General features: G+C 36.0%; 5 protein-coding genes across 5 annotated transcripts; 1 reads left to right on the top strand and 4 right to left on the bottom strand.

Moving 5' to 3' along the window:
- Positions 1–224: 224 nt before the first annotated feature.
- GCK72_018963 (uncharacterized protein) lies at positions 225–571 on the bottom strand (the record flags this gene model as incomplete). The annotated part of the gene is made up of 2 exons (XM_053732821.1): positions 225–364; positions 436–571. 2 exons carry the CDS (start codon positions 569–571, stop codon positions 225–227), a joined length of 276 nt encoding a protein of 91 aa, XP_053581734.1.
- Positions 572–3,656: 3,085 nt separating this feature from the next.
- On the top strand, positions 3,657–5,990 carry GCK72_018962 (uncharacterized protein; the record flags this gene model as incomplete). The annotated part of the gene is made up of 5 exons (XM_053732820.1): positions 3,657–4,013; positions 4,480–4,701; positions 4,767–4,862; positions 5,561–5,776; positions 5,826–5,990. The coding sequence occupies 5 exons, from the start codon at positions 3,657–3,659 to the stop codon at positions 5,988–5,990; spliced, it is 1,056 nt and encodes a 351-aa protein (XP_053581733.1).
- A 310-nt stretch (positions 5,991–6,300) lies between these two features.
- GCK72_018961 (uncharacterized protein) lies at positions 6,301–7,189 on the bottom strand (the record flags this gene model as incomplete). Its single annotated transcript, XM_053732819.1, has 4 exons — positions 6,301–6,468; positions 6,515–6,669; positions 6,833–7,028; positions 7,076–7,189. 4 exons carry the CDS (start codon positions 7,187–7,189, stop codon positions 6,301–6,303), a joined length of 633 nt encoding a protein of 210 aa, XP_053581732.1.
- A 1,729-nt stretch (positions 7,190–8,918) lies between these two features.
- GCK72_018960 (uncharacterized protein) lies at positions 8,919–10,214 on the bottom strand (the record flags this gene model as incomplete). Its single annotated transcript, XM_053732818.1, has 5 exons — positions 8,919–9,181; positions 9,270–9,522; positions 9,566–9,670; positions 9,716–10,066; positions 10,119–10,214. The coding sequence occupies 5 exons, from the start codon at positions 10,212–10,214 to the stop codon at positions 8,919–8,921; spliced, it is 1,068 nt and encodes a 355-aa protein (XP_053581731.1).
- An 854-nt stretch (positions 10,215–11,068) lies between these two features.
- Positions 11,069–12,020, bottom strand: GCK72_018959 (uncharacterized protein; the record flags this gene model as incomplete). Its single annotated transcript, XM_053732817.1, has 3 exons — positions 11,069–11,313; positions 11,356–11,944; positions 11,991–12,020. The coding sequence occupies 3 exons, from the start codon at positions 12,018–12,020 to the stop codon at positions 11,069–11,071; spliced, it is 864 nt and encodes a 287-aa protein (XP_053581730.1).
- Positions 12,021–13,620: the final 1,600 nt, after the last annotated feature.

The following is a 13,620-nucleotide window of genomic DNA, read 5'->3' as shown; positions in this document are numbered from 1 at the left end:
ACAATAATGAAAGGTCTTGGTTTTATTGGTTTTCTAAATATCTACCTCCAAATTACAGTCAATTTGAGGTCGATATGTCCGTTCGGTGAGAACAGCGCCGGAGGTGCGCCAGCAGAAAATTTTATAGCTGGAAACTGAAACTACAGAAAACTCTTTTCTGAAATTGATTACCTGAGTTTTTGAAAACATGATACATATGATGCAACATTTATTTTTGAAAAAATTTATTCTGCTTTACGGTAGTCTTCCACACATTTCTCATTGCACTTTGTAAGCTCTGGTACTTTTGTGTTGTCGTATTCAGGTCGGAACCACAGTTCAACACATTTCGTTTCACAAGCTAATAATCCTTCATCGACGAGGTCTGAAAAAAACGTTTCTCTTTGCGTTTTTAAACTATTCTACCTTTGAAAGTCCCAAAACACTTTGGCGCACATTCCTTCCACTGCTCGATTTCCTCCAATTTGACACAATCTCCGAAACAACTGATGATTTCCTCTCTGTTGACAGATCCAAGAGCTGCCGAAAAAGCAAAGAGGACCAAGAATGAGGCAGTGATAAGCTTGATCATGTTCAGATACGAAGATTAAATTAGTGGTTCTTATTTATCGCGATCATTTTATAGCAGCATAAAGCGCTCTAGACTGATAACAATTTGATTTGAATTTGTTTCGATTTTTTGAAGCAAACAAAGTAAGACTAAAGATGTAAATGAATTGTTTTTCCAATAATATCGAGGTGAGTTATCATTATTTATTCAGTTCATTGTATACAAACATTATCAAGAAATTAGGTACAAATTGTGCAGACGCAGTCACCAGTAACACAGGTGGCGATTTCGCAGTTCTGTAAAAAATCGACCATTTTCATATTTTTTGCAGTAAACATTTGATCTGAAACCAGAGAAGTGACTCACCCGGCAGGTAATATGTTTACAAATCCAATCTCCGAAGAAGCAAGAAAAATCAGCACTTGCAAAACTGACGAGAAGACTGACCAGTAAAATGACGATGAGGAATTTTGTGAACATTCTGAAAACGAAACAGGAATGAAATGTCGATCGAAAAAGAGGAATGAAAAAGAGAGTATACCGAAAAAAGGCCACAAAAAGTTTGGACAATTAAATATAAGCCGAACAGTCACTGGCTGAAGGCGATTATATAGTGCGAAACTGGTCGAATTGTCGAACATCATTTGATGTACCTTTATTTTATAATAATCAAAAACCAAAAATGACAAACAAAAATTCTGAAGGCGAGTGTTGTTGAAGCTGGTGAGTCACAACAAAATACATATATTTTCAAAATAGAACTTTTGAAAAATGATTTCAGGTGACAACAACAAGGATGAAAAACCAACCAAGTATTGTGTAGAAATCATAAAAACTCACCTGTTAGATTTATAAACGAAAAAAATTATGAAGAGTTTCACAGCGTTATATGATTTTTGTAGTCTACTTGATTTAATCCGGGATAAGAAAAAAATCGATTAAGGGACAATGAAATAAGGAACTCTATGAAATTTGAATGAACAAAGCTCGTTTATGGAAAACAAGTTAATTTATTTTTCTCGGAAGTTAATATACAGTGCTGGCCATAATTCTATCCCCTTCTGGTTTTTTCAGCATAACTTTTTTATTAGTTATCCGATTGATCTGAAACTTGGCAGCAATGTGTATAAAGGTAAAAAATATGTAAAAACAAATTGGTTTTAAAATATTTTTAAAAATTTTAAAAATTTCATCTTTTTTCAAAAAACCAAGAAAATCAACAAAAATAAGAGATCGGCTAAATAGAGTCACGGAAATGAAAAATAAAAAAGAAAATGACCAGAAACAAAATTTATAAGTTCAATACTTCGTTGCGTATCCACGAGAATCAATAACGGCTTGGCAACGTCTCGGCATCGAGTCCAGAAGCTTGTCGATCACCGACTTCGGGATTGCCATCCAGGCGGCTTCGAGTTGCGCGAATTTTTGGTCCGCATTTGTGGCTCTAACTCCAGATAGTCGACGTTCGAGCTCTTCCCACATATGTTCAATCGGATTCAAGTCCGGACTTTGGCTTGGCCACTCCAGAAGATCCACACGACGACGTTGAAACCACGAGCGAACATGGAGAGAAGTATGCTTCGGATCGTTGTCTTGCTGGAAGACGTAAGCTCTGCCGACATTTTGAAGTGCCCATGGTCTCATCGTATTCTCCAAAATATCTTCATACTGGAATCGATCCATGATACCAACGATTCTTCGTAGAGGACCCATGCCTTGGCTGGAAAAACATCCCCAAACCATGCACGATCCACCCCCATGTTTGACTGTCGGTGTTTGATACTTGGGATCAAATCTGGTTCCAATCGGACGACGAATCCATGTGTTTCCGTCGCTGCCGAACAAATTGAACTTGGATTCGTCGGACCAGACGTGTTTTGCCCACTCCTGACGTCCCCAGCTCAAATGAGCTTTTGCCCACTCAACACGGCTTCTGCGATTCTTCTCACTGATGAACGGTTTTTTGACTGGACGCCTTCCATGAAGTCCTTGAGCTTGGAGACGTCTTCGGATTGTTCTTCTGGATGGTACTGGTTCATTCGGAGAAGTCACGACGACTTGGATGTCCGTTGAGGTCCTACGAGGATCCTCTCTTGACGCTCGGATGATGTTGCGATCCATCACATGGGTGGTTTTTCGAGGTCTTCCTGGGTGTTTTGCCAGCTCAAACGTGTTCTAAACGTTTGTATGATTTAAACAAGTGTTTTTTAACATTTACCTGATCAAGACACCTCTTGATAAGTTTACGGATTCCTGAAGGTGAGCACTGAAACTGAGCAGCAAGCATCTTGGTTGACTGTCCATTCAGATGACCACGAAAGATGGCGGTCTTGACAGAAAGCGGGAAGTTCTTGTTGTTTGTTGGTCTAGTCATACCTAAACATCAACTTTCAAGTCAGAACATGCACTTTGGACTTTTCAGAAAAACACAAATAATTAAAAACTGGAAAAAGTGAAAAACGTGAAAAAGTGAAAATATCGAAAAATCGAAAAAAACGCTAAAAATTTTTTATTGGATGATGCAATTTCTGTCTGCAATCTTGCGTATAGATGCTTACCGTAGGCTGAAAAATTTTCAGATCAATCGGATAACTAATAAAAAAGTTATGCTGAAAAAACCAAAAGGGGATAGAATTATGGCCAGCACTGTACCTAACTTCAAAATGTTCATATTCTTGAATCAGACGGAAAACCTAAAACCTTCCTGTATTATTTCAACCATGTGATGTATGTACCCTTTTCTGAACAGTGGAGCCTTTTATTCAAAATTGTTGCAGCCATAATCTGATTTAGAATACACTTTTTCTTCTCATTTTCGTCACCTAAAAATGTGTGTAAGACCTCATGAAACAGGTGTTTTTCTCTCTTTTTTTCTCCAGATGCAAATTTCACAAAGGACATCTGACATCGTAATTCATACTCTCTAAAGTAAATAATTCTTTGAAATTTGGAAATTTCCTAAAACTTTTCAAACTATATCATTATCTGGTGGAGCCTTATATCATTATAACATATCACTCGCATTTCGTTGTTTATGTTACCTGTCTCAAGGTATCTGTTCTCAAATATTTATAATATATTCAAATATTCATTTATTAATTGTATTATGTCACTTCTTTTAACCACCCCTAGTAGTCTCGCCTTGTCCGCTACTGATTTTTTCGCATCTGATCTGTGTACAGTCCACTCAACAAACACCAAAACCTGCAATAATGACTGGATATCGAAACCAGGAACTTGTTACGAAGACACTTGTTGTACCAGTTTTGAGACTGCCACGTCATGGTACTATCGATTGGCTCAAGGATCCCATGTGATTTTTAGCTTACTAGGATTACTAGTCATTATCATTTATGCATCGAAATATTCTTCGAAACACATGTTACCAGACAATGTGAGAGTTTTGGTGAATATAATGTTGATTCTAATGTTTGCTCACTCCATTGACATGATCATGATACATGTGAGTCTTCTTTTTATCTATTGTTCTCTTCTCCCAAGCTCTCACAACAGATGGGTGATGGAAACATCGCCCTGATCACTAGAACTGGGAAACACAATTTTCAAACATCTAACTTCTCTACGGGTGGTCTTTGTTAGTTTTAAAATAATCGAGATGTTTTGAATGATACACGATCAGTTATGTTTCCTTGATTGTGGCAATCCAGCAGCTTCCTCCAGAGTACATATTTTTTGAAACATGTGATTTACGAGTTTCGAAAATATAAACATCCGGAGAAACGTGATCTTTTCAAGTGATATTTTATTCGAAACCAATTTTTCAAAATCATTTGAAAAGAGATCAACAGAATCAAAAGAACGTTTAGGTGGAAATCACAAAACAAAAACAAATCAACAATACTACAGAATAGTACTGACTTAAAAAACCACAAACCGGGTTCGTTTTCAATCTTTATTTTAAATTTCAGGTCTATCACATATCTCAATCCTATAAAGCAATTGTTTCCAATCCATGCGCAGTGCGAGTTCAAGTTTCATTCTGTGCTCTTTTCCGGTACACATTCTCATTTTGTACGTTGGGTCTAGCGTTTTGTCAGTATTGTCTCTATATTGATCGACTCCTGTGTGCTTTCTACAATGACTACTTAAAATATCAGAAAGTTATTCAGTACTTGCTGGTGTTGAAATGGGTAAGTCGTGGGACCACAAGAATTTTTCTAGATTTGTCTTGAACTTGAACGCAACTCGGTTTCAGATCATCTTGTCGGCAGGGGTGATTGCGTGGGTCTATCGTGAAGAAGACTCTGAATCTTATCTCCTTTCTTGTCTGAATATTCCACTTGATTCTATGGTAGATCTGAGTTTTGTCACCGCCGCTGTTTTCCCCATCAACATTATTTGTTGTTTCTTATCAGTAATAATGTTTCGACATTTTAAGAAGAAAGAAAACCGGTTAGTTTTTCGAATTGGCATTTGGTTTTTAAGTCATTTGATCAGTTGATCTAAAGAAAAAACATTATTTAGAATATCAGGAGGAAAAAACTTCCAGGAAAAAGTTTGAGTATGTGATTATATGGTACAACAAATGGCGATAAGTTTAATGAACATAAATCATACTTCAATGATGAAAGGTTCCGAAAAAGCCAAAACATCATGTTCTGTAAGCTTAAATTACATAGCCTCGCAGTTGAAAAAAAAATTACAATTAAATGTGGTTTAGCATATCGAACACTCGCCTGTGTGAAAACGAGTTCAGAAATTCGAAGTGACTTGTTTTCTTGATCTTTCTTCTGAACCCTATTAACCTCAATTGTTTCTCAGAACTAAACTGTGCCTAATAACCACTTTCTGGTGACAAGCATTAATGGGGAACAAAAAACATGTTGACGTTATGAATGACATTATCAAGAGTGGTTGAGAACAAAACAAAATTGATAAGTTGAACTCAAATATTATGATTTAAATTCAATAAGGGGTGAATTGGAGAGTAAACCAGGATCTATTGAACTGTGAATCCAAAGACTTCATGAAATACAAAACAATATTCAGAAGCTTTGTACCAAAAATTTGGATTCCAGAAGCCGCTTCGAAATCAACAGTCATTTCACAGCGGCAGTCGACGTGGAGTCTTCTGAATTCTTGTACATTGTAACCATAAGTCAAGCAGTTTTCATTGTGATCTACCCAGTTTTGTCACTTTCCATGCGGTTTTTCTACGAAGACACCCCCAGACCATTACATCTCACAATTGCCACATTATCTTATGTGAGGAGCACTAAGAAACTATCCTTAAACTAAGAAACTCATTTTTCAGGTGTTCAGTATTTACTGTTTTGTGATTCCGTTGGTGATGGTAGATTACGGAAGAAAACGAGATGGCACCAGAAGAACGAGAATATGGAGTCATGTCAAGTTGAAGTCAGTGGGAAAAGAAGGAGCAGACAACTATTTCGGAATGATGAAGTCTCAATGGGAGTGATTTAACAATTAATCCTTGTTTCTTGAAATTTATTATTTGTAAGCACTTTTATTCATTAGCCTCACCAATTTTTCTAATAATATCTTATTGGAAATTAATCTGTTAATTTGGACTGCGTTCTGAAAGTTTTCAACATGTGATGTATGTATAAAAATGATTTTTTGTGAAGAAGTTTTTGTATTTTCTAGTCAGCTTCAATAACATCCCTATGTATCTTGAAGCGAAACATTGAACAAAGATTTAAAAAATTCTGAAATAAAGAAGCAAGTTTTTCGGTATAAACAATTCATTTTCTTGGAATTATCAATCTTCATTGTTCCCATTGTGATTTTATCATTTCAAAATAATTCTGTGCTCCCTCGGATCCAACTGTTTTCAACCCGACGTGACTCAGTATTCGACTTTTTCGGTTTTCAGAAGTTTTTCGAACATATTGAACTATGATCAAAGGAACCACAAAACTATAGATGCTGAAGATCTGAAAACTAAATATTGTTAGAAATTTCATAAATTTGAAAGCTTACATATGAAAACGTCGCAATCGTTAAACCGACTGGCCTTGGCAGACTATTATAGACTAATCTCATTGCCAAGGAGACGACAGAGAAGAGGGCCATAATTGCAGCCTGAGTTCCAGTGGTACGGTATAGAAATTCAGAAGACTCGACGTCGACGGCTGCTGAGAAGTGTCGAACAATATCGAAACGACTACTGGAGCTCAAATCAAAATTATTAGGATTATGACACAAGTCGAAGGGTTACTAATCAGTGATCTGTTCAGTTACTTGAATAAATCTCAGCTATTGCTAAATTTGAAATAGACTTCTGTCTGAAAAACTCACCCTTCTTCTTTTCTTTTAAAATGTCGAAACAAGCCAATCGACAAAAAAAGCAGACAAAGTTGATCGGAAATATGGCGACTGTGGCTTTTGTCATGTCGGCCACAGATGCTACTGGAACATTCAAACAAGACAAGAGATATGTATCTGACTCTTCATTCCGATAAACCCAGAGAACGATGGAAGTTGCGATTACCACCTGGAGCAAGTTGAAATTCACCTGAGTTTCAAATACCCGTCGCCTACCAATTGAACCAGTTGTGCTATTAGAATAAACCTTTGATTTTTTGTATAATTCTTGTAGAATGCACATGCCACACGGTCGATGTATATACAATACGTACAAATGGCCAGGGCCATCGAACAAAATGCATATGTATAACGGAAAGGAGCACAAAAAGATACTTTTTCCCGTATTAAACACGGTTCGGAAGAGAGAACTCGGAATGATTGCACTAGGTGGTAAAGCTGAAAATGCAGTGTTTTATTCCTTATTTCCGATGCCTCGTAGCTCTTTCGCATATTTTCTATTTTCTAAAAAAAACTCACATGTAACAGTATCATATCAATAGAATGAGCAACAATCAACAGTATCATGATATCAACGAGTACTCTGACGTTTTCGGGAAGAATATGTTTGGGTCGGAAGCGGATAAGGTACGTTATAATTACTATCAAACCAGCTATGCTGAAGACAACATGAGAAAATTGGGCAAGTCGATAATACCAGGAAGTTGCAGCCTGAAATTTTTTTTTTACTATTTTACTTCGATACTAACTAGCCGTGCCTCAAAACTCATACAACACGAATCCTGATAGCAAGTGCCGTTTCTCGATATCCAATCGTTTTCACATTTTTGGAATACATTAGGAATCACCGTACACAAACCAGCTTCATAAGTCTCCACAGGTGTCATTTAGTATCGAGCAAGTTGTCTAGAAACTCGAGTGTTTTGGTGTTGAAAATATCAGAGACTCGGAAAACAAAGTAGGATGGATGCAAATAATAAAAGCAATATGGGTTTCGGGAGAGCTTGATGGAAAAATATACAAATTAGAGAGCACGGAAATAGAAGAAAGAATGACGTGAAGTTCAAGAAGAATTGGGATTCTGAGACCTAGTGAACAATGATGAGGAAAAAGTTTAAATGATGGAAGGATACTTTAACAATCATAGGAATTTCATAATGTCCCAGGATCCAACAAACCAAAAGCTCTAGAAAATCTCACTATAAACTTTTTGTCTGTCTGTCAGCTGTAATTCTCTTCACGTATCATTCACACTCCCACCTGAAAAAATCAGCTTTAAATCTGAACATTAATTCAAAAATAATGACTAAATAGGGAAATTCTTTCAGTATGGCCACCCGGAAATATCAAATGAATTTTCTCCGAATTCGAGACATGTATAGCTTTATTATAATAAATCATAATATGAGGTAAGTTTGATGTGATTGGTCGAAAGAATATTAGTTTAGGGTTCATGTAATTAAATTTGAATCGTATTGCTTAGGTCGAAGAGAGGGATTACGTGAACTTTTAGAAATTAAATAGACACACATGAGAGGAGTTTATGACGGGAGTTTTGGTTTTTTGATTGAAGAACAATTCTGGAATGAGAAACGAACTTCCGTATTTTATAACTGGAATAGAAAACCAACCCGAAATTATATGAAGAGCTCTCGAAATACAATTTAATGTTGACAATAACCTAGTGTAAAAAGAGTTGGGATCTCAAGATTATATGTTCCATGAAGATTCCGGGTTTCGCTTTCAAAAAAATCGAGTGATGTTCGTTATAAATTTAAACACAATGGAAATGTTTAAATAAGAAATTGAGTACATCAGAATTTGAGTTCTGGTTTTAGTTTGAAGTCGAAACCATTGAAAAAATAGTTCTAACATCAAAACCAGATCAGAAATTTATGAAAAATTGTGTCCTAATGTTTTTCTTCCCATCCGTTCGATATCTTTTCTGCACCGTTGAACCAGAACCTATTCTTTTTGCAATTTTTCTGTTTTTAAATATATTCAATGTTTAGCCTGTTGCTAACTACAAACTAGATTGTTACTTTCCACATTTGAGAACTCATTTATTAATTGCTCCTAACATATAAGTATCGGAAACCAATTTTTTAATTGGAAAATTGGGAATAAATCCTTGAATCATAATACCGATATATTGCATTTCTGAAGTATTCTTTTGTATGACGTGGTACACAGAAAGTAGATCATTCAGACGAGATGGTGCAGATTTCTGATAGGTCAGCTGACAATATTGGAAGAGGACAGAGACGTAGAACTTCTGGCGAGAAGAGAGAATAGACTTTGCGGCATCGGAAAGAGAATCGGCTGAAATAAAAACATACGAATCGAAAACTCCAGAAAACAACTTTGCCTGTGCTCACAAAATCTTAGAAATATGCCATCAAACACTTACGTGTGTTACAGAAGAAAATTAAGTTGAGAAACACAAATTCTTCATCAGTGACTTTCAATTCTATCAATCTTGCCACGACTTGACAACACACTCTATTTATTAATTCTGCAGAAGCATTGAATTTTGTGACAAGAATATCGGGGAATATTTCTTGCCCACTCGGAGTCACCATTTTGTCTCTTTGATCTTTTAAAGCACGCATTCCACCACACAGAACATTGGATCGGAACGTGTTGAATTGGAAAAGAAGTTTCTGGAAAAATTGAATCAGTTTTGAACATAAATCTTCAATTAACCTTATCTTTTGCATCCAATTGCTCAATGAAATCAAAACTTCTAAAAAGATTCAAAACGCTGTAGATGGCCGAAAAGGACCACTCCACTGGAGTCACTTCTGATCTCTGAAAATAATTGTTTCAATTCGTTTTGAAGTTTTAAAAACTTACAAGTTTTTCCGATTGGAAAATCTTAGTTCCTGAAAGTATTTCTTCTAAACTTGGATTTTGAGTCGTAAAGAAGTTGATATAAACTTCTAATCGTTTGCCATCTCGAACCTTCAATGATTTGATCAGCTGGTTTAATTCATCATCTTTCTGATTTCTAAGTTCAAGTGCCGTATAGTTGGAAGGAGGAAGTTTCATTCCTAACTGGAGACATCTCTTGAATCGACACGCTCTACATTTCAATGGACTTCCAGATGACGTCACGTAACAATTATTAATTTTCTTGCACTTATAAGAGAGTTTTTCTACAATCATTCGACGAAAAAACATTTTGCATGCTTCACAGGAGACTGCCTGAAAAAAATACACGGTGTAGCTTTTTTGATCTGAAAGCGAAACCACTAACTCCATAATATCTGCAGAATGCTGGTCTCCCACATATTGTACAAACTCTCTCAAAATTAACAGAATCTCCAGGAGTCGAAGGAGAAGGCGTTAGCATTCTGAATATAGACGAATATGTTGAAGAATATAAAAACGTATTGAATTGAATTCAGATAACCTTGAGTATAATATATCGAACTTTCAAAAAAAGGAAAACAACTAGACGGTCGAGAAATGATTGACACTCTTATCAAATCATCTATCGCATTAACAACGTCATATGAGTTTTTCGAACAATGGTCACTTTGTATCGTATCTCAAAATGAGACAAGATTTTGGAAAATGCTTTATCCCAACCTGTTTTGATGATATCGTCTGATACTACACCTCAAAACACACTGCACTCATTAAGATTGTATCTGTAGATAAATTGTGTCATCCATGGATAGACGATCTATCTGTACTCTTATCACTTGTCAAAATGAATATATATCAAACCACACTGTAGGCATCATTGTTATAAATATCTTCTAGTTCCGGGAATCTGTTGAAGTTCAAGATCTACGAAGACTCGGATGGTTACTGTAACTAGAGATTTGGAACCAAGCATAAATCTATACTAACAAATATTAAACCCAAAATTAGTTCTGCAGTCCGAAATTTCTGGTTAGAAGTCAAAAATCTTGGAACTCACAGTTCATTTCATCTTTTGTTTCATTTCACTTAAAATTCTACAACGGATTATTCGTGTAAAAGTTAGGATGACCATAGTGCATGCGAAACTATTTCATCTGCAAACAGATAGAAAATTTAAATTTATTTGCAAGACCCGATGACGTGTAACGGAACGGTACGGGCAAGAAGTAACTGTGATCAAATCTTTAGTAATGATTTTAAAGTGAACTGATTTTCACTGTATGTTGGAAGAAGAGATGAACTGTTTCTCCGAAAACTAGGAGCTCTTTGAAACGTTTATTCATAACGGATATTCCGTGCGTAAATGCAAAACAAGAGTTGGCCAATTGTAACACAAAAGTAAGAAGACAAAATATACGAATAAAATTGAGAAGGGTCCGGAAAAAGTATCACCAGTAGCTCTTTGGGCACCGAGAAAGCTTGACAAAGCGCCATGTGAAAACCAAACACTGTATTTCTTTCCGTCTCCGGAATGTGAATTTGCATTGAATGAGTGATGGTGAGATCGAGACACCAGAGACCTAAATATATTTCATTATGCTCGATTTCTCTGATACTTTTACCGTATCTAGCTGTTGCAATTGCAGTCAAGAAAATGAAAACACTATGCCCTTCTTCAGAATTATTTTCAAAAAACGGAGATCCTGGTATCCAAATTGTTGATACCGCAATCAATGAAAACACTTGTTGAATTATGAGTCCAACAAACCCAGCATTTATCAATCCTATTCGTTTTTCCATTAATGAATAAGAAATTACTCCCATCATTCCGGCCAGTGACCCATACGAACGTAAGACACCAATTGTGAAAATTGGTATGTCTGAGGAACTTTTAGCGTATCCAACAGCCAAATTATCGAACCCCATAACAGTTTTGTAGAAAAGTGACATTCCGATTGCAGCGAGGAATGTTTTCTGGTAGTAATAAGTAGCAAACACGCCACGTTTTTCTTCAGTTGGAAGTGAAATGGATGTAGACGAATGAGATTTGAACGAATCAGAATCTAGCCACGATAGTTGTCTCTTGTAGTGAAGAGATTCATTAGTTTGATAGATTGAGTAAAGAAATATAGATTTCAGAATTAGAGTGATCAATGATCCACAAGCGAAAACCAACAAGGAATGGAATATTCCGACAGAAGAGACAAGTGCCTGAAAATAAAACTCATGTTCATTATCAGAACAACTTTTGACCTACCCCAACAGCAATCGGAGACAATACGTTCATCAGTTGGTCCAGACCAGTCAGAGTCGCATTCTGTCTACTGATCTCACTTGGCTCACAGAGTTTTACTATCCAATCTCTAGATAGTAATGACTTTTCCGCGTTAAGAAAAAGTCTGTTGAGTGAGCAGAAAAATATAGAAAAGTACAATGAAATCAGAGAATATTCAAACTTTGAGATCGAAACTGAAAGTAAATATTTTTATCTGAAAATGCGAGAACCGTACCTAAGAAACAAGACACTGACAGAAACAAACTAATGTTATTGAAAAGCAATATGGTGATTGTGACTGAAACAATTGTTCATACGTTCCGTTGTTTTTTTTTGAAGCCCCACCATTTTTTCTAGCTTCTTTATCCATCAACTTTCCAAGCATTCCACTAAGAACCATCTGCATTACGCTTTCTGAAAATTGTCCGATAGAAACATAGCGCATTCCCCCGATAGATTCCAGCACAATCGATGTGAAGAATGAAAAAGTTCGATCTTCCTGAAAAAAAGAGAAAGAGCTCGCTAATCTAGATTCTATTTTCAAATTACCACGCATAAACAAGTAAATGCAGAATACAGTAACCACTCTTTTCTGGAATACATTATGAAACAGCTCACATTTTTGCGAACATAAGCTTCTTTTTATATACATATGTAGTACTATTATGGTCTTGAACTGTTCTGCAAAGACCATTTCAGTTTTATGCAAATCGTCCGAAAATTATGTGTGCGTAGATTAATAGTTTTGTAAACAATGACCGCTATGGTCATAAATGACTCTTGAACAAAGAGACGTGACTTTTGAAACATTGAAACATGAGATCAAAGATATTTTTAAAACATTGAAACATGAGATCAAGATCATGAGATTTCTGTAAAGAAGATGTTTCGAGTTTTTCTGAATGCTTACGTACTGTATATACTTGGCAGTATGATTCGTTGTTCAAGTTTTTCAGAAGCAACCTAATCTGGTGGCCGGGTTTGAAAATATGTCGAAGGCTTGTCCACTTGATCTCTGATGTGTTTTCTGACTTGTTATTTCATTTGCTGTCAAAGTTTTTTTTTGCCTTTGCACTTTTTTTCGGAACGAAGGATCTACCAAGACGAGTAAAACTCAATACCAACAAAAAAATTTGTGACTGCTAAATATTTCCAGACACCCCCGTAGGACACATTGTGTTTTCAGGTTGGTATCCATGGGTTAGTTTATGAAGATTTCCAGTCCTCAGTTCCTGTTTTTTCACTCCGGTTGTTTACGTTTTGGTATCCGTAACTATCAATCTATCAAAAATCTGTCGTTTTTCTTCGTATGTAATTTTCCCAATTATGGACATATTTTTGTTTCATTGAAAAGCAACATTAGGTTCTTCTATTGTTTTTTCTCACGGTATATTGTATTTCAATATCGAGGTCAAAATATGAAGAAATCTTGAACTATGAATGAAAAAAACAGGTGGAAAACTCACCTTTTGTCTACTAATATTTTGTCCTCGGCCACTTTATTTCTAATGAGTTTGTCAACGGAAAACCTTTCGTTAATACTGAAATGAAAACTTCTCCCGTGCTGATAGACAGGTGACAATCAACTTTTCTACTTTTTAGTCGTACTCCG

The sequence above is a fragment of the Caenorhabditis remanei genome, chromosome V (genome assembly GCF_010183535.1).
Source record: "Caenorhabditis remanei strain PX506 chromosome V, whole genome shotgun sequence".
NCBI classification, from domain to species: Eukaryota; Metazoa; Nematoda; class Chromadorea; order Rhabditida; family Rhabditidae; genus Caenorhabditis; species Caenorhabditis remanei.
Note: the sequence above shows the minus strand (reverse complement) of the source record. Positions and strands in the feature narration are given on the sequence as shown.